At 52.8% G+C, this 23,161-nt stretch overlaps 1 protein-coding gene across 4 annotated transcripts in view; it reads left to right on the forward strand.

Moving 5' to 3' along the window:
• The window catches only part of FGFR1 (fibroblast growth factor receptor 1), a 76,577-nt gene that overhangs the window by 22,603 nt on the left and 30,813 nt on the right, over positions 1–23,161 (forward strand). For 2 of the 4 annotated variants that reach the window (XM_054017382.1, XM_054017383.1), the window contains exons 3-5: positions 12,391–12,654; positions 16,073–16,156; positions 17,888–18,063. In XM_054017382.1, coding sequence (XP_053873357.1) covers positions 12,391–12,654; positions 16,073–16,156; positions 17,888–18,063 — 524 coding nt within the window. The remainder of the gene's footprint in view (positions 1–12,390; positions 12,655–16,072; positions 16,157–17,887; positions 18,064–23,161) is intronic. The other 2 variants (XM_054017384.1, XM_054017385.1) reach the window with 1 other exon arrangement.

A 23,161-nucleotide genomic window follows, 5' to 3' on the forward strand; every position in this document is an offset into this window, starting at 1 on the left:
GGGTGAGACCAATCCTTGCCTGGGACATCACCAGGCTGAGTGAATGAGCATCCATGAATTGCTGTGAGGCTGTGGGTGGGGAGGATGCTGCAACAGGAAAAGGTGGGAAGTTGTTTCTGCTGTTTGGTGCTGCATAGACGGGATCTTTTCATACTTCAACTGGTTTCCAGAGATAATGGATACATCGCAGAGGGCTTTCCCCTGCTGTGGAGAGGAACAAGCTGCCATGGCACCAGAGTTAAATGTGTTCAGGGTTGACTATCCTCCCGCCCTGGTTACCAATTACCCTCTCCACACTGGGCATGTGTCTCTCCTCCTCTCAAGAGGGAGCCACTTTGGTTTTGGTTCCTCGTGAGGCTCCATCCCTGGGACCCAGGGGCTCCTGATCCCCAAGAGACAGAAGCTCCAGGTGATGAATGGAGCCCTCACGTCAGGAAGAGTGATGGCTGAAGTATCCCAGTCCAGCTCAGCATCAGCCTGGGTAAACCAAAGGCTCCCTGGTGGGCTCAGGGGGCCGCAGCGCCTCTCCCCAGCGGTGTTGTCCAAGGGAGGTGGAGACTGATGGGGGAGGGGCTGCATTCCTTCCTTCCAACCTGGCCAGGCAGCAGTCCTTTGGGTTCACACTGCAGTGTGGGAAGCAGGGAGGCCATGTGAGGGCGAGCAAGGCAGCATGGCACCTGGCAGGGCTGGGGCTGCAGAGAGGCGTCAGGAGGGATCTCAGCTATTCCACCCTCCGCTAGTTCCGTGCATGACCCGGCTGGTTACAGAAGGGGGCACTGGGTGTTGCCCTGTGATTTTGGGGGCACGGGAGACCAACACGTTTCCCTCCCCTACCCCCAAAGCTGGGGGAGATTTGGGAATTCAGTGAGCAGCTAAGGCTGTGCTGGTGTCGGGCTGAGCAGGGCTGGAGAGTCTCAGCAAAGGGATCGTCTCTGGAGCGGGGGTGAGAAGGTGCAGAGGGGCGGCTCCCATCCAAGGCATCAGGAGACCTGGGAGGTGTGCTGAATACCAGCTCAGATTGCACCTCCCCTCGCCGTGTTGCCAGGACGCAGGGAGGCCGTTCAGCCTGACCAAACGCTGGGGACCAGCGTCTAGGGTTACCATATTTCAGCAAGCAAAAAAGAGGACGGGAGGAGCCCCGCCCTAGCCCCGCCCCTGCCCCTCCCACTTCCCACCCCCCCAGAACCCCCAACCCTCCCCCCGTTCCTTGTCCCCTGACTGCCCCCTCCTGGGACCCCTGCCCCTAACTGCCCCCCAGGACTCCACTCCCTATCTAAGCCTCCCTGCCTCTTGTCCCCTGACTGCCCCAACCCTTATCCACACCCCCACCCCCAGACAGACCCCTGGGACTCCCACGCCCCATCCAACCACTCCCCACCCCCTGACAGCCCCCCCCGAACTCCCAACCCATCTAAACCCCTCTGCTCCCTGTCCCCTGACTGCTCCGATCCCTCTCCGCACTCCTGCCCCCTGACAGCCCCCCCCAGAACTCCCAACCCATCTAAACCTCTCTGCTCCCTGTCCCCAGACTGCTCCGATCCCTCTCCCCACTCCTGCCCCCTGACAGCCCCCCCCCAGAACTCCCAGCTCCCCACCCCCCTGTTCCTTGTCCCCTAACTGCCCCCTCCTAAGACCCCCCCCAACTGCCCCCCAGGACCCTACCCCCTACCTGTACCCTGACTGCCCAAAACTTTCTCCACCCCCCCCCCCAAAAGGCCCCCCCCCCCCCGTTTCTTGACTGCCCCCTCCAGAACCTTCCTGCCCCCGGTCCCCCTTACCCTGCTGCTCAGAACAGGGTGTTGGGCTCTGTGCGAGCCGAGCCGGACACGTGGCTGCGCTCCCCAGCACAACAAAACCCGGTCCCTGGCCCTGCACAACAAAACCCGGTCCCTGGCCCTGCACAGTGCTGCCGGACCGGGTTGCAGGAGAGGCCAACTCAGAATGCAGGGCGGCTCCGGCTCCTCTACAGCTGCTCAGGAGTCCAGCCCGGGATTTTTCTGCAGCCCTCCCAGCCGCTCGCTCTGCCGGGGGAGGGGGAAATCCCGGACATTGTGAGTGCTTTACAAATTCCCCCCGGACGCTATTTTTAGCGCGAAAAGGAGGACATGTCCGGGTAAATCCGGACGAATGGTAACCCTACCAGCGTCCCACTGGAAAGTGGTTTGCTGCCAGACCCCTCAGCCTGCCTGGGTTCACACAGACTCCAAACCCCTAGCACCTGGCACTGCTGCGGGATCCCAGGTGCAGTCAGTGGAGTCTCACCAGCTTGCGTCAGCTGAGCCAGAGACCTCTGGGCGCCAGCCTGACTCTGCCTTTGCTGAGCAGCAGAGCCGGGGAGGCACTGCCAGGCTTGCTGGGGTCTGCGCTGCCATAAAGCCCCATGCTGGCATTGCCAGTGCATTTGCCAGGGGAAGGGGGGGGGTCAGTGTAGATAACTCTAAAGGTGTAACTCCGCCTGCGCACTGCCACAAGTGACAAGCTTCCCCACTGCCAGCTTCTCACAGCTTTGCCAACCACCTCTCTGACACCACCAGAGTCAAGGGATGCTAGTCGCATCACTGCAGGGTGCAGCACCACAGAGCCGTGACTTGAGGTACATGCTCCTCCGCTTCCGTATTACATTTGAGCCACATGTGCATCCCACACAGAGCCATTGCTTTGCACAGAGCAGGGCTGCTGCCAATGGGGCCTGTGTATTTCCCTCCCCCACCCCTATGAGAACAGGCCTCAGCTTTCAAGCTACAGGTGGCTTCTCCTCTTGTGAGCGACAATAGCTCCTGTGGTTGTGCTGTGCACAACGGAAGCTGTTTCTCCTCATCACACTTTGGCAGGGGCCGGGGCCTAGGTGATGGCCCGAGAGTCTGGAATTGAAAGATGTCTGTGTGTAGAGGGGGATGGGAGAATGGCAGCCATCCCCCCCGCTGCAGTATTGCAGCCAGGGATCTATTGGCAATCATAACAACAGAAACTTGCAGGGTGTGTGTGTGTGTGGGCGGGGGGGGGTTGTTTGGGAAGTGTGTAGTGAATCTGTGCTTGGACACCCTCTCCCCCCCCCCCCAGCATGCCCACAGGCAGCCTTAAGTAACTGCAAAAAAATAAATAAATAAATAGAGAGAAACTTTTGAAATCAGAGAGAAGCCAATCCCCACCTCCCCTGGTAAGCACTTCCTGTTGGGATTAGCAGAGCTGTTGGGCATGTGTGCACTTTTTCTTCAGGAAATACCTTTAGTAAGCCCTGGTGGGGGTCTCCATGGCAACCGGCAAGAGGACCTGCTGATCTAAGCCATTCAGTTCTTTATTGTTCCCTGCATCTCTTTGTTGGCTGCTTTATTGCAATCACTCTGGCAAACACAGCAGTTTGCACCGGTTTGTGAGGGCTGAATGCAGAACTTCTCCATTCCGATGGCCTAGTCTGGCCCAGGGCCATTTGCATGCAAAATCCTTAATAAGAAGAAAAAGAGCTGGATTGAGAGTCTGGCTGAATACTGAAGGGCTAAAGGTTAATCTGCGCTGCTCCCTTCCGTCAACTCTCCTACCCTGTGTCTCTCCCCCGGCTCTGGCCTCTTTAACCTGCTGAAGAGTTTTCTCCTCTTGCTCTTTTTAAGATTGGGGGCAATGAACATTTTACTTGCTATGAAATTATTTCTCTCTCCTCCCCTTCACCCTCCCCCCTGAAAGAGGCCAGCTCTTTGGAAAGCTAATGACAGCTATATGAACTTAGTGACATTTACCATCTGGCTTGAACTTGCCAGACTAAACTCAGTTCTTAGTTCCCATTCAAAGTAATAAAAGCTGCGGAGAGCAAGGGACGTTACATCATGCGTATACTTTTCAAACTTGTTTCAAAGCAATTACACATTCCACCTGGGCCAGAATTGCCCCTCCTCCAGCCAGGGATGTCAGGTTTCCCCACAGGCTGTCCCTCCCTCACTCGCAGCCCCTAGCCCAGGAATGAGGCACCCTCCCTCCAGAAACTCAAGTTACATTCTCAGACTTGGAATTCAAAAAAGAAAAAGTTTAATGTAAAGGATCTGGCGTTTTTCTCTCTTTTGGTTTAGCCCACTGAAGGGCTGCTATGTGGTTGGATTTATACCGTTACAGTCAATAATCTCACAGCGTGCAGCTTTTTCATGAAAAAACTTATTTTAAATTTTACCTTTATATTTAGCCCTGGTGTGACCACTCCTGGAATCCTGTGTCCAGTCCTAGTGCCCACAATTTGAGGAGGATGTTGATAAATCGGAGAGGGTTCAGAGAAGAGCCACGAGAATGATTAAAAGATTGGAAAACCCGCCTTCTAGTGATAGTCTCAAGGAGCTCAATCATTTTAGTTTAACAAAGAGAAGGTTAAGGGGTGACTTGATCACAGCCTGAGAGTAGCTACCTGGGGAACAAACATTTAATAAAGTGTTCTCTTCAGTCTAGAAACATAGAACATGATCCAATAGCTGGAAGCCGAAGCTGGACAAATTTAGACTGTAAATAAAGTGCACATTTTTAATGGGCAGAGTAATGAACCAGTGGAACAATTTACCAGGGGCAGTGGCGGATTCTCCATCCCTGGCAATTGGATGCTTTTTTCTAAAAGCTCTCTCCTAGGAATTATTTGGGGGAAGTTCTATGACCTGGTCAGACTAGGTGATCACAGTGGTCCCTTCTGGCTTTGGAATCTAGGAAATGCAGCTCAAAGCTGGGTACTTCAGGTAGCAGTTTGGGTGACAATACATTTGGAGTCTTCTAGTTCGTGCCTTTTCAGCCAAGGCTCTCCAAGCACTTCTAAAGGAGTTAGCTGAGCCTATGAGATGGGGAAGGACCTGGTTGATTCCCCTCTGAGACATAAGGTATCAGCAGCCTACCAGTGCACATTAACCCTGTGCAGGGATTGTAGGACAGGAAGTGCAAAGCACTGCATCTGACTGAAACTACAGGGCAATTTAAGGAGGCAGAATTTATTTGCCAATCACAGAGTTTGGCTAGGAGAGCAGGGGTAACGCCCTCGCTTACAGAAAGCTCCATCCGCCAGGAGGACTGTGGCTTGGCATCTCCTTTGAATAGCAGCAGCGCCGTGCCCACTAACACCATGGAGGGGCATTGTGTCAATGAGGACTTACTCTTACTTACCAAATTGCCAGCATCACTTCCTGCAGCTCCTAGGCCATCTCCCATCCAAGGTCTGTGACCAAGCCAGTCTTTGCTTAGCTTGTGGGAGAGCTAAAAGGGACATGGCTGGCTGTGTCTTAACCATGCAGTCATGGTGTGGGGGTTGCAGGCTGTGGGTCTTCTGGGACACAGGTGGCCTGGGTGAGGCGTTTCTTTCCCGAAGGGGCATTGATGCTCAGGAAGTGTCTTGACAAATCCCTGGACTCCCAGACCTCAGACTAGGAAGTGTCAGCTCTAAGTGGAGTTGTGGCAAGCAGCTGGTGCTTGAGAGCTGAGGCCCATGCAGTGCCCCTGAGTTCACGTGTTGCACTGCCCGGCTCAGAGAGACCTGATGAATGGGGGGTGGGTAGCTTTTCTCTGACTAGTGTTTCACAATAGTACCTCCAGGTCTCCCCACTCTCCTGAGGGCAATGACTCCCCACCTTTCCTGCCCCCACCTAGGCAAAGAGGGGGAGGAATGCCACTCTGCAGCCCTATGTAGTTTAAAATGTTTTTTAACTCTGATATTCCTTCTGTTCCCCCCAGCTCTTCCCAAACATCTGGGACGGGGGAGCCCTGCCTCTCGCCCTGAGTTGTGGTGCGTGAGTGACTACCGTTGGGTCTGTTATAGGGGGACTCCTTCTCTGCTGCTGGGAGCTGCCCAGGTTGCCTGTTCAGTGCCTCCCTGCACAAAGGGAGAAAGACAAAGGTCTGGGAAGAATAGCGGGGAGTTTATCTGGCTTATTAAGCCCTTGCTAGAGTGGGCTGCTTGTTCTGGGAGAAGCTGAACAGCGCGCAGTGCAGTTTAGCAGCCGGTGGCTTTGTCCCCCTCTGGAGGAGCTGCACCTGTTGGCTTGTTTTAAGTTACAAAGTAGTAGTATGTATGAAAGAGACGTTTCAGCCCGACAGAGCCCAGTGATCAAACAGGCTCACCTTAATTAACAGGCACCAAGGACAAACCAGTATCAGCATCACAGCTCACATAGCAGGCAGGCCTCTCCCAAGGGGAGGGGATGGGGAACTGTGGGCTCAGAGACTTCTGTGGGAATTGTGAGCCAAATGTTCTCATGGGCTGCCTGCTCCTGTCATTCAGCTCCTGCTGATTGCTTGCTGCCTAGGGCCCAATCAGCAGCCTCTTAGAGGAATGGTTCCTAGTCAGGGAAAGCTTTAGGGGGTTGTTTTTTGCCCAGCCTACAGCAGGGGTGGGACTGCAAGGGACAGAGCAGAAGCCCAATCAAATGTGTTTCCAACTTTCTGTCACCCAGTGCCAAAAGCATCTGTCTGTCCCCTGAGTTGGACCCTGGTCTGCTGCTGCTCCATGCCCCCTTCATGGGGCTGCGGGGTCGTCCAAAGCTTCTGAGCGCCAGGCAGCCAGACGTCCCCATATGACATACTCCAACGATTCCCAGTTTGAAAGGCTGTCCTCCCGTAGCCCGACCACTCCCTCACCCTGGCCTGGAGGCTGTAGAGTGCCTCTTGCTCTCTAGAGCATACACAAAGCGCAGGCCGGCAGTTCCTAAGCCACCAGTGCCCACCTCCTTTTAAAGGCACTCCATCTGTCTGCCCCTGAAGGGCCAACCTGCTGTTGTTTTCAGCATGGCAGGCAATCTGCTGGGATGCCACAGGCTTGTCCAAAGCAGTTGCATCCACCTCTCGGATTAGCTGCTGCACCCAGACTGCGCTTCCAGAGCCAGAGACGGGGACATGAGTGAATAAGCTGCCATCAAAATTAAGCTACCCTGATGCCAGAACTCTTACCCCCACCCCCCCTTGTACCTTCAGTGAAAGCGCATGACCTTGCTGGATTATCTGGATGCTGGGTCTCTAACCCAGCTCCTCTCCTTCCATTGGGGTTAGCTACCCTGGACATGCTCATTAGCCTGTGAATTCATTTTCCAAGCGTTCCCACCGGGCCTCCTGTTCAGCTCTGCTCCTAAGTGCAGAGATGTGCTCTGGGTTACCAGCCGCCTGCCTTGCCTCCTGACTCACTGCGCTCATCAGCTCCAGCTCAGAGAGAACCCCTGCCCATCCCATCCAGCACCTCTGCACTTTGAGCCTGCGTGGTCATGCAGTTAATGTAAAACAGCCTTTGACTTTAAGGAGATGGGGGGGAGGGGCTTTGTTGATTTAGAAACAAGATCTAGCCCCCACTCCCATGCTAATGGCTAACCTCCCCCCACCCCCACCCCGGTTTTAGCCCCTCCCAGAGAAAAAGAAAAACAAGAGCCTGAAAATAAAAAAGCAGCCTCTGCCCCTTGAACTCACCATAGGGATCCCTGCCTGGAGAGAATGGGTCCCTCGTCAGCCCTGTGTCCATGTTCATGCATCAAACCCCCATGTGAAAAATAACATACCCGGGTTCTGCGTGCAAATGCCCCAGGATATTCGATAAAGCTGATTGATTGTAAATTGTCCTGACGTTTTGTTCTCTCCCAAATTCCTCCCACCACACCCCGAGCAATCTTCTCACCAGTTCTGTAGGTCCAGCTGAGATGTGTAAGGATTTGCAGACTATCGTAGACCATCATAGAATTGCTGGCAAGCTTTCTTGAAATTCTTTCCAGGCCAGTTTTATAGGCAATGCCTTGCCCTGGTCCCCAGCACAAACAGTGCAGAGGATTTGTACTAGCTTTGGCCTGTTGAACAGGAATATTTTTTTCCTGGCTAAAGTCACTTTTTACGGGCCCAGAGTTTGTTTAATGGAAGAGGACACCTCCAACATGAACTGGGAATCTGAAGGGTCTAATAATCCCTGTTCTAAATCTCCCAGCACGTTCAGCGATCAGATAATTGCACAATAACTGCAGTTGGCAATATTGGAGCAGTCCATGGCACTTCTGGGTGTGACTCCAAACTTCAAAGTCTGATTCCTATCAAAGCTTTTGACTCCCTCATACCCCTGGATGCACAGAGCAGTGGCTGGGCTTAGACTGAAGTGCTAGCAGGACTTTCACAGACAAAGCAAAACCTCACAGTCTAAGTAAATATCAGCAATAAGCAAGGCACCAAACCAAAGCAAGGTGGCCTGGCTTGCAGAGGGGATGAGTGCTTACAGCTCCTCTATGGCTTCGGTGGGAGACATAAAAAACAGGCCACAAGCCTTCCCCAGGTGATCTGTTTCTATACAAAATAACTGCATGAGATGGATATGATTTAAACTGTACCCTGCTTACCCCACTTGGAGAACAGTTGCTAACACAGTTTCGGGGCAAAAAAGATAACGGGAAAGTGTCTGCTTCTTATTAGTGTTACTGTCGCATGTAGGAGCCCTGGCCATGGACGCACTGTGCTGGGCGCTGTACAAACACAGAACAAAAGGACAGTCCCTGCCCCAAAGAGTTTACAATCTGAGACAAGAGATGACCAATCACATGGACCAACAGGGGAGTACAGGAGACAATGTTGGTCCATGTGATGGACTGTGGTCTCAGCTCACCCGCAGCCTTGGCTTGTCAAGTTTTTTTATAGACATTCCGGGAAAGGAGGTTTCAAGGAGGCATTTGAAGGTGGATCATGAGGTAGCTTTGGGGAGCAACTTATAAGCATCTGGGGCAGAGTGGAAGAGAGCACAAGACTGCTTGTTTGAAAGTTTAGCAAGTGGGCGATGGAGGCTGGAATCATGGGCTGATCAGAGGCAGGAGTAGACCTCTCAGTAGAGAGTGAGAGAGGACAGGTGGGGGGATGACTGTAAATGACCTTGAAAGTGAGGACAAGCAGTTTGTTTGATGCGATGGAGTGAGGGATTTTCGTGAGATGGTATCATTTTCTGGAGTGATTTCTTTTGTTGTTTGTTATTGTTGGAAAGAAGGGAACAGAACAACATTACACTGCAGAGTCCTTTGGTGTCTGAGTACATAGATGGGATGGAAATCTGCTTTGTAAGGTGCCTGTGACTAATAATTTGAAACACAAAATGCCAGAGCTACGAGAAATGCACATTTCATGAGGTTGTACAAGATCAAGGAAAGCGAGACTGCTTTCCCTGATTACTTAAAGGGCTGCTGTCAGTCTAAAACTCCCATATTACAAAACTTTTTATTTATGTTATTGATAAACTTCTGAGGCATTTGGCACCCTGCCCTTGGTGGTTTGGGTTGACAGCACTGCAGGGCGGACCGTGAATTTTCCTCCCAACTAACCAGTCAATTTTTTTTTTTTAATCACGAAAACATTTTGGCTGTTTTCTCTTAAACATTTTCCCCCAAAGCATCTCATGTGTAAGAAATAAAGAAATGCCTAAAAAAACAACAGCAACAACAAAAACAAGACAGGATCTATAGCAGAAAAAAGCAAAGTTCCTCTAAATGGATCTTTCATTTTTTTAATACTAAAATATTATTTGTATTACAGTTGCGCTTAAGAGACTAGGTCCTTGTTGTCCAAGGTGCTGTACATAAATATAGTCTGTGCCCGAAGTTGCACTGTTTAAAGGTGTGATTTTTAAACCAATGCAAGCCTCTTTGTGGGGGCAAGGGTGTTAGCTAAAGTAATTATAAATTCATTTAAGCCAAACTAAAATAAGTGTCCACACAAAGAGTGACACCGGCTTTATAGTTTAAAAACTTATTTAAGTTAAAGTTGTGTAACTTTGTGGATGGGGCAAAACCATGTTGCATTTCAGGATAACTCCCCAGGGCAGCATGGGAAGAAAAATGCACTTAGCAATCAATGCCTCAGCAAGCTTCTTTCAATGTTGTTTTGTGCTTACATTGCTGGAGTTGTTTGCACAGGTTGTGTGTGTGTGTGTGTTTGATGGCTGCAGGGTATGAAGTGCTCAGCCCCAGGGGTTCTGGGCAGGTAAGTCATCTGTTGTAAACGACTTACCTGTGTGGAGCAGACGGAGTCATGCTTGTAGGGGTCACACGCTGTAGCCCGAGTCTGCAGCTCTGTGAACAAGTGACTTTCTGAGCATGATGCTGGGATAATGCCAATGCGCAGAGCGCTCCCACTGGTATCTCTTTATGAGTTCCTCTCTGGGGGAGGGGAAGGGGCACTGCCGTGTGTTTCTAGCAGTATCCACCAGAAAGCTCTTGTCTGTTTGATGGATGAGTGCACTGATAAATTAGCTTAGCACAGGGGTTGGGGGTATGTAATGCCACTCAGGCATTGGGGAGGCTGTGGGAAGTCTGACACACACGGAGGAAATCCAATTGACGTTTTGCTCTTGGATTCAATATCATGCTGGTGGAGAAAGCCTCCAAATTGAATTGGAGTCCAAACAGGGCTGATGGGGATGGGAGCAGGTGGGAGGGTCGTGCTCTCGTCCTTTCCGATATTGGGTGTGAGCTGAACCAAGCCTATGGAGCCATGGACACCTAGGCCATGCCCCAGAGAGACACCCTGGCTTTCGCAGTGTCCTGCTCTCCCTGGCAGTGCCAGGTATTGCACCAAGCTAAAGCAGTGATTTGTTTGGCATCGGAGGGTGGGTATCTCCTATGGTACCCTGCCTCCTTCCCCCTTTGTTCCTGGCCCTGCAACTCCCAAGTCCTTCCAGCCATGATGCCTTGAGCAGGTGTGGGGAGAGGGATTGAACCTCTGCAGGGGTAAAGACTTCTCTGCGGGAGACCATGGTGACATTTCGCCCTGTAGGCAACTAGTGTCTTTAGAAGCAATGTCTCCCCTTGAGACTCTGCTCCCCGAGGCAGAGTTCGGGGTCTGGGAGAGTGCACGAGTGGGTCTCTGTGTATTTCAGCTGACACTGCTCTCAAGTGATAGGTAGGTAGAATTCAGGGAGCCTCACATGAGCTGCTTCCAGATTGGACTCATCTCAAGTGGCTTTGCTTGGAGCCAGGAGGTGCAGAGTAGTTGGTTTGCATGTGAAACCTCTGGAGGGCTCTGTTTGTTCTCACACACTCGGAGGTTGCAGCCTTGCTCCTCAGCTACACCTTTGTATCGGGTGTTCTCTAAAGCAGGAACCAGAGAGGAATCCTGGAACAGTGACCCTGCAAGACAGCGGTTTAAAAGGCAGTGCCTGAGGCCCAGCCTCCCAGCCCACACATGCTCAGACTGGCTCTAATGTAGTTGGGAGACAACAGATCAAGTAGAGTCGGAGCGTCTTGGAGTGAAGAGAAAGGATCTTTGTGCTGCTAAACCAAATGTTGCATTTGATGGCAGCTGCAATTCTCCCATCTTAATAGAGTTGGAAACTTGGAATACTCCAGCCAGCACCTGTTCAACTGGAGGCTCACCTGAGCTGACCCGGCCCAGCCAGGACACTGCTGTTACGAAAGCATTTACCACTTAGCCTCTGCCTTAATGCAGTTCCCTCAATTGACCCTCCACCTTCTCCCCCTTCCTTAAAATGCTTTAAGCGAAGTGATAATCAGGCAGCATGAAACCTGGCCTGCTTTGCTGGCTGCCTTCCCTGAGCTTTGCAGGAAGGGAGAGATTGGGCAGAGCGTGGTGCTCCCAAGGGCAGCCTCTGCATGTGCTCTCTCTCTGGTGGGGTTCAGCTACTGGAGGGAGGAGGGGGGCAGGGGAGAGAGTCATGAATAAGCCAAGATTTTCAGAAGTGAGTTGCAATTTGGAGTGCCCAACTGAAGACCCCCTTAAAGGGGCCTGATTTTCAGAAAGTGCCCAGCACCCATCCTCTGAAAACCAGGCCCCTTTGAGACGTCTCAAGTTGAGCCCCCAAAATTCCCTTCTGAAAACCTTGGCCAAAGTATTTTCTTACCCTAAGGGGCTGGGCTGAGTGATGCTTGGTAAAAGGTCAAAGGGCGCATGAACAGCCTCAATTTCCTTGCTAATGTCTGGGTTATAAAATGAAGGTGAAATGCTTAATCCTGCTGCAGTTGCTTTTAACCTCTGCCTCTTCTTCCCCTCTCCCCCCGCTCTGTGGGCTGCGTGGCAGGCCTGCTAGCTGCTGTGCTTTTCAGGCTGACAGGTAGGTGAGCTGAATTGTCCTTCGCACCAGGCCGTCTTCAAGTCACCGGCACGTCTCCACCGGATGCAGCCATCTGCCTGGCAAGCATGGCACCCTGTTGCAGCTGTCGTTAGCTGCTTCCCGTGCCCATCATCGCAGCTGGATTAAAAGACAACAGCCCGTCACACTGCGCCCTGACACTGCTTCTCCAAACTGCCACATGTGGAAAGCTGAGACCTGCGTCCCGGAGCAGGGTTTGGCCTGCAGAGTCGCTGCAGGAGGGTGGCGCAGGAGACTCCCCGCGGGACGCGCAAACCCCAATAAACGTCCGTTCACAGCGTGGTTTCCTTTTGTCTCTATTTTCTTTCTCTCTCTCCTAACTCTTCCAGTTCTGCCCAAAGCGAAAATTGAAGTGGAGTCGCATTCGGCTCACCCTGGCGACCTCCTCCAATTGCGCTGCCGGCTACGGGACGATGTCCAGAGCATCAACTGGGTGCGAGACGGGGTCCAGCTATCAGAGAACAACCGGACGCGCATCACTGGGGAGGAGGTAGAGGTCAGGGACGCTGTGCCTGAGGACTCAGGGCTCTATGCCTGCATGACCAACAGCCCCTCAGGGAGCGAGACCACCTACTTCTCCGTTAATGTCTCAGGTTCGTAGCAGCCCTGGGGCTGGGCACAAAGGGAAGGGGGGCCAGGCTGTAGGGCAGGAAGCAGATTACCTGTGTGGGAACAGGGTGCAAACCTTGTGTGCACACACCTGCAGATGGTCTTATCTTTCTTCTGGTAGCTGGTGGGCTGTTGTGGTCTGTGGGGCACTGGTCAGGGAACCCCAAAGCTTTACAATGGCTTGGTCTGCAGCCAGCATCAGAGCATCCCTGTGCACCCTTCCTGCCAAGTTCTAGGAATAAGCTGATGTGTTCTCTGTGCCGTGGCACCGCACACCCATACATCCTGGATGCACATTCGTAGCGTGTTGGACTTCTCGTCCCCCTCCTTTCACTGGCTGTGCAGGCTGCCTCAGCAGGGATGGGCAGATGTAGAATGTGGCAGGTTCTTTGACTCATGCTGCAGCAGCTGTTCCCCTGGGGCTGATCCAGGAGTGGTATGATTGGGGATACAAGTACCAGGGTAATGGAAATGTGTTACACCCACCCAAGGACTCTCTTCAGTGCTGGCTGCAGGAGGCTGCCTGGAATGGTTTGGAGCAAAGGTGTTGCACAGCAGGGTGTATATGCAGGGGATTCAGAGCAGTTGCTGGGCTAGCTGGCCATGGGAGGAGAGGCCCTAGGGGCAGGTTAGCTGCTAAGAAATGTCTGGGGAGTGGTGAGTGGGTTTGCAAACCCCGTCTTGCAGGCCGAGAGGGCATTGTGCACCTGTGCGTCTGTCTCATGACCTGTAGCCTGGTCACGTAGCTGTTCTGGGCCCTGGAAGGTGTGGGAGAAAGCTGCCATGGGGTTGTCTCAGGCCAGGGGCAGGAAAAGCCAGCTAGGTTTTACTGGGCCAGCTGCATGTTTTGCTGGCTGCTCTGAGCGCTCTGTCATGTCTCGCGGGGTCACTATGGGGTCTGGTGCGCAGGGTTCATCAGGACACCGCTTGCGGAGGGGAACGCCAGGGAGGCAAATGGGAGCTCATCCTCCAGACGACCAACAGCCGTTGGGTTTTATTGCCGACCCTGGAACAATCGGGCGGTGTTCTGAAGAGGAAGGCTGGGAGCATTAGCAGCTGTTCCCAAGCAGTCAGCGAGCAGAGCAGGGAAGGTGCGGGAGAGAAGGGAGGAGGTGGGTAACTGGGCATTTCGGAATCGAATGAGAATTTCTCAGCAATGCTGGGACCTGCCTACAGAGTGACCTGGGCTCAGTCTTTGACTCCCTGAGAGTTCTATTCTGGCCCAGTTTGCTGCTTCCTTCTGGCAGGTGTCTCCAGTACAAAGGGAGGGGGGGCAGAACTGTTTGTTTAACCTGTCGGATAGGTGACTAGATCACAGCCTTTTCATCATCCAGAGAATTGGGCGCAGGCGGCCTGGCCCTGCAGAGCCTTTCATTAAAGCTCTCTGAGCTGTTTTGGCCCCATCCATCCTGGGCACCCAGCCATGCTAGCGGTAGCCATGGTCCGGCACAGCATTTTCCAGCAGGGGGGTAGCTAGCCCCACTTTGGGCTGATTTCAGTGACTGTCAAGGGAGGCAGATGGTTTACTAACAACTTCACAAACTAAAAACTCCCTATCAATTTACCCCCACTAGAGAATCTGTATTGTGCTTTCTTAGCCTGTCTCCATGTTGGATATGGATGCAGTGTCACAGCCATGCCTGCCCATCACCCTGTTTGGAAAACAGCTTCAGACATGCTTACAAACATTAGCCAGGCTCAGATCTAGATTAATTATTAGACGGACTGAGCAGTGTCGAGGTACCATGGTGCCAGGTAAATACGATAGCCAGTGAAAAGGAGCTGGTTGGGAACTGGTGTCAGAGTGGCTAGAATTAGCATGTCTCGTGGTGTTGGAATCGGAATGCCTGATGGTGGTTAGGAAGCTGAGCTGCCATAGAGGGAGGGGCCCAGGCAGTCGGTACTTACGCGCCTGCAGAACCTCAGCTCTCACGCAAAGGTGCATTGTGTCTCCAGCCGTTGTGTTCAGAGAAATGCTTAGAAACGTGACCTGACCATAACTGCTATAGCATTATCTGCCTGAACCTGCAGACAGACTGAACTGATAGCTCCAATGGGGGTGAGCTGCCGTGCATCTCAGTGTCAATTTAAATGTCAATGCTATTAACCATTTCCCTGCTGATCGATATAGCAGACACATCCAGCTAGTGCTTATGCCACTACCTCAACCCCCCTCCCTGGGGGCTGAACCCCCAGCTAATCCCCACTCTTCTGCTTCGTCCCCCAGCTCCCTTTCTGCCTATATAGTGCTGTATTGCCAATGCCACAAGGCGTGGCACACTGAAAGCAGAAATGTGGACATTACATTGAATTCAGTATGAAAATCGGCAGGACCAGGCTCCTAGCACTGATCGCGCCACTTCCTGGCCTCCTTAGTGGATGTAAAATCCCGTGTTCTAACTGAAATGCGGCTGCTGGGGTGCACCGGCACTCCTGCATGGTGGTACGCACCACGGCATCTAGGGCCTGCGCCAGGGAGTTAGGACATGTTTGCTGCCAAATCCTTGGGCCGTTGGTTGTGTGTGGGCGGGTGAGAACTCTTAGCCTCTGGTCCTGTCTCGGACAGGGCTGTTCTGAGCTGCGGTTGCAAGGCCAAGGAGAGAGATGGAGGGGCCAGGTGGGGGCCAGACTTCCTCCATTTCTCCCTGACTGCCCAGAGTTCTCTGCTCCCTCTCCCCTGGCTCCAGAACCCATGTACTCAGGTCCCTCCCAGGACCAAAGGGAGTGCTTGTTTTGACCCTCCTGGCTTCCCATCCACATGAGCGTCCCACTCCACGCTCCTCAGTGCCTGGTGTTGGAACCCCACTGTTATGTGAGGTGAAAGCCTGCAAAATGGCATGGACCAGCAAGAAGCCTGACCAGTCTGACCCACCTCTGGTGACTGCAGAGCTCTCCTCGCGTGAGCTCTGGTACCTGCATGCTCTGCCCCCTTCGTGTGATGACACAGTGCGGGCAGCAAATCGCGTTGCCATGACTTGCTGGTCCCCAGCGTGTGGAATGTACCAGTGAGCATCTGTCTGGGAGGGGCATGCCGGGAAGCCCTCCCTTCCCATTGTCCCCGGGCAAAGGGGAATGGGGAACTGTTACATACAGTTCCTAAACTCTTCCTTTTAATTTTGCCCATCGGAGCTATTCTGCAAGTTGCTCTGGGGCTGTGTTTGTATTAGTGGGAACCCCCTTTGCTACTTAGACAAGGGGGGTGAATGGCTCCTAGGCAGCCCAATGAATGTGCAGGACAAGGGGGAGGAAGGGTAAAAGCCACACCTGGGAAGGGAGTGGCCCTGTGCAGCTCTGCTTGGTTCTTCTTCCTGCAGGATGGTAAGTGAGGCAGCTGGAAGCAAAACTGAAACCCGGCCCTCTCTTCTCTTCTCTTCTCTTCTCTTCTCTTCTCTTCTCTTGCAGATGCTCTTCCATCCGCTGAGGATGACGACGACGATGACGACTCCTCCTCGGAGGAGAAGGAGGCAGATAACACCAAACCAAACCGTACGCATGAGACACGATTTGATATCTAACGCAGCCTCATGCAGACACTGCTCTCCCCCGGCTGCTACCTCTTCGGGGGGGAAGGGTCTTGGCCCCAAAACCTCGGGCGCCGCATTTCATGGGGTGGTGTCTCCTTTTTATTTTTTGTCATTCACTAAAAAGAGTTTTTATGAGAGGCCTCGCCCATTGGCAGGGCCTTGCCCAGCACTGCTAGGGCCTAGCAGGTGATGGCCCAGGCTGCCAGCAGCCATAGCAAACAGCTGTGAGCTGCATGCTGTTATCCTCTGCTCACCTGTGAATTTCCCACAGTGCCCTCACTGCGCCTGCCTGCAGATGTAGTGGGCTGGGAGGAAATGCTCCTGCCTCCAGGCTTCAGCTTGTCATTCATTCACCCAGACCATTATCCGCTTTGGAAATGTCAAGGTCACCTGGGCTGCTGCAGTGTCAGCGTGTGAATGCCTCTGAAGGAGTTGGCCATGTGCGCATGAGCGGCTGGCTTGGAGCCATGCGCATACATCTAAATAACACTCAGAGCCTGACAAAAGGCCAGCAGCTTGCTCTGGGAAGTGACTCCTACTCCAGCCAGTCCCACCTGGAGAACGCAAGGGCTGGGGGGAGGGCAGAGCACCCACCAACTGGGCAGGCCAGGTAAACCTCTAGCTTCCTGGTGTTGCCAATATCCCAGTTGGGGTGTGTCTACCTGGGGAAATTTACTGGCATAATTATACTGGGAGAAGGATCCTGCTGGAGTTATTCTGGTATAACTCACCGGTATAATTTTCCAGAATGAGTGTCCACCCAGGGAGTTATAGTGCCCTAACTATAGTGGTCTAATTATCCCAGTATAATTATGCCAGTAAATTTCTCCAGATAGACAAGCCCTTAGTCTGAATGAGGGTGCTGCTAAAATACTGTGTGTGTCCTTCCCTTGCCTGAAACGTGTTCATGATCTGTCTGGTTGGGGTAGGATGTCTTGTCTACAATCCACTGTAGCTCCAGGTTCCTGGCCCACCTGACTGCAGGGTTAAACCAGAGAGGATACTCTTCAGTATTTTTAAAAGTCCTGCCCCTTCCCTGTCCCCCAAGCCCTCCTACTGCAATCACACTCAGATTAGCAGCTGCAGATGCTGCTTCCAAGCTCGCAAGGCAAATCCAGCCACGGAGGAGTCCTGGTCCCAGCTGAAAAGCATAATTGGGGCTGGAAGGGAGTGTATCCCCGGGTGCAGGACAGGCATCTCCAGTGACCGTGTGACACAAGTGATCAAAGACTTTCTAGGCTACTGGAGCCACGATCTTGCCCGGCGACAGGCTGGGGTTCGGGTTGCACTGCAGGCAGCCGGTGGCCTGTTAACAGGGCCTGGGTGCTCATCCAGCTGAGAGGGGCTCTAGAAAGAACTGATACTAGTGCAGGTGGCAGCTTTTGGACCTCCCTGGGTTTGTCTCGGGCTCTCCCTTTGGCTATGTTGGCCCTTCCTCTCCTTCACAGCTATTTTTACAACGAACCTCTTTGCAGCCATCAGACTCTGTTCTTCCCCTAAGCCAGGAGCGGGGGCTGGGGCAGAGGGATGGCGTCCAACTCAGTGTGCCCCATTTGCACTGGGGGCATTGGGCAGCCTGCAGGGGAAGTTCCAAGCGCACATGGCCCGCTGTGAGGTCCCAGTGCCAGCGACTGAGCCGCGGGTCCCTCCTGTCTGCGTCCTCCCCCGTGCTGACTCGCCTCTCTCTGCTCAGTGGCTGTGGCTCCCTACTGGACATACCCCGAGAAGATGGAGAAGAAGCTCCATGCTGTCCCAGCTGCCAAAACGGTGAAGTTCAAGTGCCCGTCGAGCGGGACACCCAGCCCCACGCTGCGCTGGCTGAAAAACGGCAAGGAGTTCAAGCCCGACCACCGCATCGGTGGATACAAGGTGAGCAGGAATGGGGGTGCTATGCAGATAGAGGGTATGGATTGGTCTGGAGCACAGAGGCTGTGGGATTTTCTCTGTCTGAAGCTAACGGGCTCTGCCAGGCAGGGTCTTTGGCATTCTTTGTGCACCCAACACTGCAGTGAATAGGCACCAAGTTCCAACCCCAGGCTCCCAGTATCATGGTGCAAGGAGCTGCATAAAGTGAGCAGTCCTGAATGCCCCCCTGGGGGCTCTTGTTCTTCTAGGGTCAGCCTTTCTCTTTAGGGCCAGGTTCTCAGCTGGGGTAAACTGGCCTTATTTCACTGCCTGCCACACAGCTCCATTCCCTGCAATGGAGCTCTGCCAGCCTACACCCGCTGAGGATTGGGCCCAAGTATCCTGTTCTGGAAAAAGCAGCAGCATCTCTCTTGTGTGTCCAGGTAGGTTGGAAGGGGAAGTTCTCTCAATGCTGGTCGCCCAACAGCCTGCAGGATTATAAAGTGGGGGGAGAGTCCCAGGGAGACATTTCTCTAACTTTCTAAAATGATTTGTTTCCCCTTTGCTGTTTATAATAATCCCTTGAGAACCTGAATATAAAACGCCTCCTTCTTGAAAATGTATTGGATTCTATCCCCACTGGATACGTGTGCATAGGTTTGTTATTGTAGGATTGCTTGTGAATGAGCTTTGCACAGGGTGGTGGTGATGTAGAATACTTTGTGAGCACGGGGCTGTCTGTGCACTGGAGCTGTCACTGCAGGGGGGAGTATATGTGCGTGCTGGGTTGTTGTTGCAGGGTGGAGCACTGTGGGAGTGATACTGGAGTGGTGCTGGTTGGGTTGTGAGCTCTGGGCTTCTGGTACAAATAATTCTTATTGAAAAGTGCATTGAGGAGGAGGAAAGATGGACATGTGGTGGAAGCACTGGATTGGGCCTCTGGAGTTCTGGGTTCAACTCCCTGTCTCTGGTACAGACTCCCTCTGTGACCTTGGGCAAGTCACTTAACCTCTCTGTTCCTCAGTTCCCCCACCTGTGAAATGGGGGTAACAAACCTTCTCCATCTCCCAGGGGTATGGTGAGGCTGCATCTCTAAATGTATCTTGGCACCTCCCAAGCTACAGAAAGAGGAGTCAGATAAGAACCTGAACTGAAACCATTGCTTTGGGGGGGAAAGTGAATGGGTGTTGCAGATTAGCATGCACCAGGAAGGCTGCTCATTTGGGCTGCAGTCTCCCAGCAGGGACAGATGGGCCCCTGTAACATTCAGGTTACAAAACAGACCTGTGAGGGTGACCTGCTGATGGGTCAAGCTTGCGCTAGTATGCGTTATCGGAGAGGGGATGGAAGAAAGGCTGAAATGAGTTTCTCTTGCCCAGCTTTGACATTGGGTTTTTTTGTTCCCCTTCTGTATTGATCTGCACACAAATTGCATCAGATTCCCCTCCTCATTTGTGATACTCCGGGGAACTCTCTGGGTTCTTCCCACAGCGGGGCTGTTATAGGACAAGCCCAGTTACTGCAGGGGATGGGGGATGATTTTATTACAGGGCAACAATATGGCCAGCAGAAGCAGTAGGGGGCCCACGCTGACAGGTTTCTTGGGAAAGTCTCCCAGGCCCAGCTCTCGGGCCATAATTCACTCCCTGATATTTGTCTCCCTTAGGAAGAGCAGGACAGGCCACTTGGCTCCAATGCGGGTCTGTTGTTTGCCAGGGATGTGCTGTCTGGGAGTGAACTGAAGCAGGCGAATGGAGCCTTAGACTCTGGAGCTCTCCAAGGAGTGTGGGGCTGGTATCTCACTGTTTCCTTTCTCTTGTAACAAAGCTGTTGTTCGGGGCTCTGAGTTCAAATCAAAGCAGGAGAGGACCTGGGAACACTATGCAGGCTCCCTGGACGGCCAGCGCTGGAGTCCGACAGCCAAAAGAGAGAGAGAGCACTTGCTGCTCTGTTTCTTTCTAGCAGTCGCTATTGTACAATATTGGAGGGCACAGCTTACCCTGTGATTGCTAGGGGAGCATTTCCCTGTCATCTTTAAAGCTACTGTGAGTGGTGTGGTTGCACCTCTGGAGAAGCGAAAGGCGTTCTGGCAGTGGGTGTGGGCGTTCTGCTGTCTGGTTTTGACACTCCTCCTTTGGTTGCCCGGAGAACAACGTGTTTCAGTGCTGAACGATTCAGTGCTGCCACCACAGCTCCACTGCATAGACTCCTGCATCCATAAAACTCCTCCCGAAGTAGCCAGAGGGAAGAACTGTCCTTTTTTCCTTCTCTTTTTAAAACTGAAGTGTTGGTCAAGGTCTCTCAGGAGGAATCAATAATGGCTTTAATGAGACACAATCCATGATTCATGCATCAAATAATTATCCTCATTTCTCCTGAATCAAACCAATTTGAAGAAGGGTCTGTGCCATTTTCAGATGATAATTACTCTTTATCGAAAGTGAAATCGAGCTCCATTGATGCACTCTTGTTTTTCTTAGTCATTTGTAGCAACTACATTTTGGTTTTGCCTGGCTGAGTTGGCCCGTGTATTGGGCCTTGAAAAACTTCTAGAACAGCTGGATGGCTTTGTGTGCTATTGAATTAGCCTTTCTCTGCTGGAGACAAGGATTCCCACCTGTGTCAGCTCCTCCGGAGCACAGTGGGAGCTCCCCGTTCAGGGCTGCAGGGAAGGAAACAGATAAGCCATAGATCTGTTGTGGGAGGTGGTTTCCCAGCCACAGAGACGCAAGTAAGGAACGTTGTGTGGCCAGTATGGTAACCTGGTGGCAGCGGCTGCTACCTCGAGTAGTGTGTTTCCTTATGCTTAGGATAGGAGCCTCAGGTCTCCCAGAAGATCTTGCCCTCTCCTGCGAGAGAGACTCTCTGAGTCAGCCCTCTGCTCTGCGCTCCCCTCCAGCTAGCAGTTTGATTATTCACTGGCCACTGACTCATGCATTTGATTGTGCAAATGAAATTTGGCCCATGTCCCATTAGGGTACAGCAAGGTGCTGGCACAAACCCCAGGAAATCAGCCACATCATGACTCTGCTAAGCTCACTTTATTACATGCTGGAGCAGAGCTATCTGCTCAAAGATTCCCCTGGCTGGTCCTAAGGAATCAAAGGTGAGAGGGAGACTGGCCTTTCAGGCAGGGAACGGGTGTGGCATGGACACCAGGAGAGTCTCCTTGGCGTATGTTAGTAATATTTCATCCTTGTAACACCCTGGAATTGTACGCTTTCAATCCGACCCGCCTGGTGCTCATGGGACTCCGAGGAAAACACCTTCATCAATGACACCACCTTTCCCTACCTGCTCCTCCTATATTAGGTTTGTCATTATTATTATTTCTGAGATCGGGGCCCCACTGTGCCACTTGCTGCCCATACATGCACATAGTAAGAGTGCTCCTGCCCTTCCCGACCATTTAAATAGACGAGACACAGGGTAGGAGAAAGAAAGTACTCGTAGCCCTTTTTACAGATGGAAAACTGAGGCATAGGGTAGCCCAAGATCACCCAGAGCCAGGAATAAGAACCCTAGCTTTCTGAGCTCCCCTCCAGTGTCCTTAACCCAAGGGCAGTCTTCCTCTCATGCATCACTGTTGAAGCAACTGGGCTTCCAAAGTTCAAATCCCAGCAGGGCCGACTCAACCTTGCACCTTTTGGAAAGAGCCCCATCGTGCCAGGAGGTTTTGATCCCTGGGTTGTTCATGGTGCAGAGGAGGGGAGTGTCTCTTGTAAACGACTTTGAGTGCTAGATGCCTGGGCACTTTCCATAGCAATGGGGTGGTGCTTCATCTCCTGGCTGGTCTCCCTGGACCCTACCCTCCTAGGCTAGTGCTGGCTGCCTTTCAGTGGTGCTGTTCACATGAAGTCCGTGATGTACCTGGGGGCAAAAGACACAACTGTATAAATTGTGACTCACAACAGTTGTTGAGAAAAGTTTCAGGACAGAACCGAGGCCGGCCAGCACCTTCTCCCAGGGCAAGCCAGTTTTTCAGTAAGCACAGGAAGAAAATGCTTCTCCATTCCCCAAATGCCACCCTAAATCACCCTGCTACCGTATGGCATTTCTGCAGTGACAGTGCCTGGAGAGGCTACAGAGGCGCCTAGGGCTCAGTGTCTGCATTGTGTCCTTGTGCTGTGGGAAGCTCCTGCTGCCCCTGCCTGTTGCTGTGAGCTGACTCTGACAGTGGCACACTGGCTGTAATTGGAAGGTGAAGGCCTGGGCACACAATGCAATGCCCGGATGGGGAGGTGGGATAATGGGGCTGGAATCCAGCTGGGAGCCAGGAATGCAACAGCACCAGCATGAAGCTGGTATCAGAGAAGGTCTCGATAGGAGAAGCTGCTTCTTGGGATCCTGCTTTCATCCAGCAGTGACAAAGGTAGTTTTATTCAGGAGTGAACATGGCCGTGTTGAGAAGAAGGAGCTCAGCTTCCAGGGCCCAGGAAACTATAGTGGAGACGCTAGTCCAGCATGGGACATCCACAGTAAAAACCCCTCACCCTCTCCAAGCCAAACAGCCGAGATCTGGGATGCTTTGGGGCTGGGAGGGCAGGAAACAGTTTTGCTGCTCCAAGATGCTGCAATTGCAATGGTGCATGTCTCAGCTACCCTGCCTGGAGCATGCTGAGCTGTTCAGAGCTTGCTGCGGTGTTGTGAAATGCATGGGGTGGAGTCTGGCCTACAGTTTCATGAAGCCCCCTGGGAACATCAGCAGGAGAACCCTTGCTCACCTGCATGCTTTTTAATCCCTGTTTCCACTCAGGGGCTCATGTGACAGAGAGCCCCCTGCAGTCGGGTGTGGAGGTGCTGGCCCTGGGGGCGAGGGTGGGAAGAGGACTGCCCATAAAAGGGGAAAAAGTCAGGGAGTTGCGGGGGGTGACTCAGGGATGTGCCCCGATACCCAGGCTCTGTCCTGTCTGCTGAACTGGGAATTGATTCCTGCGTGGGAGTGGGGACTGGCTAGGGAGGAGTGCTTATCTGAGTGACATGGGAGTAGCAGAGGCCGGGGCAGTCTCTTTTGAGAGACGCGAGACAGTTTGGAGTGGTGAGATTCTGCTCCTGTGATGCTGCGGGCGGGAGGGCAGGCTGGGACTACCTGGAGAGGGGTTTCCTGCAGTCAGTGCCAGCC

This window comes from Malaclemys terrapin, chromosome 2, assembly GCF_027887155.1.
Source record: "Malaclemys terrapin pileata isolate rMalTer1 chromosome 2, rMalTer1.hap1, whole genome shotgun sequence".
Classification (NCBI taxonomy): domain Eukaryota; kingdom Metazoa; phylum Chordata; order Testudines; family Emydidae; genus Malaclemys; species Malaclemys terrapin.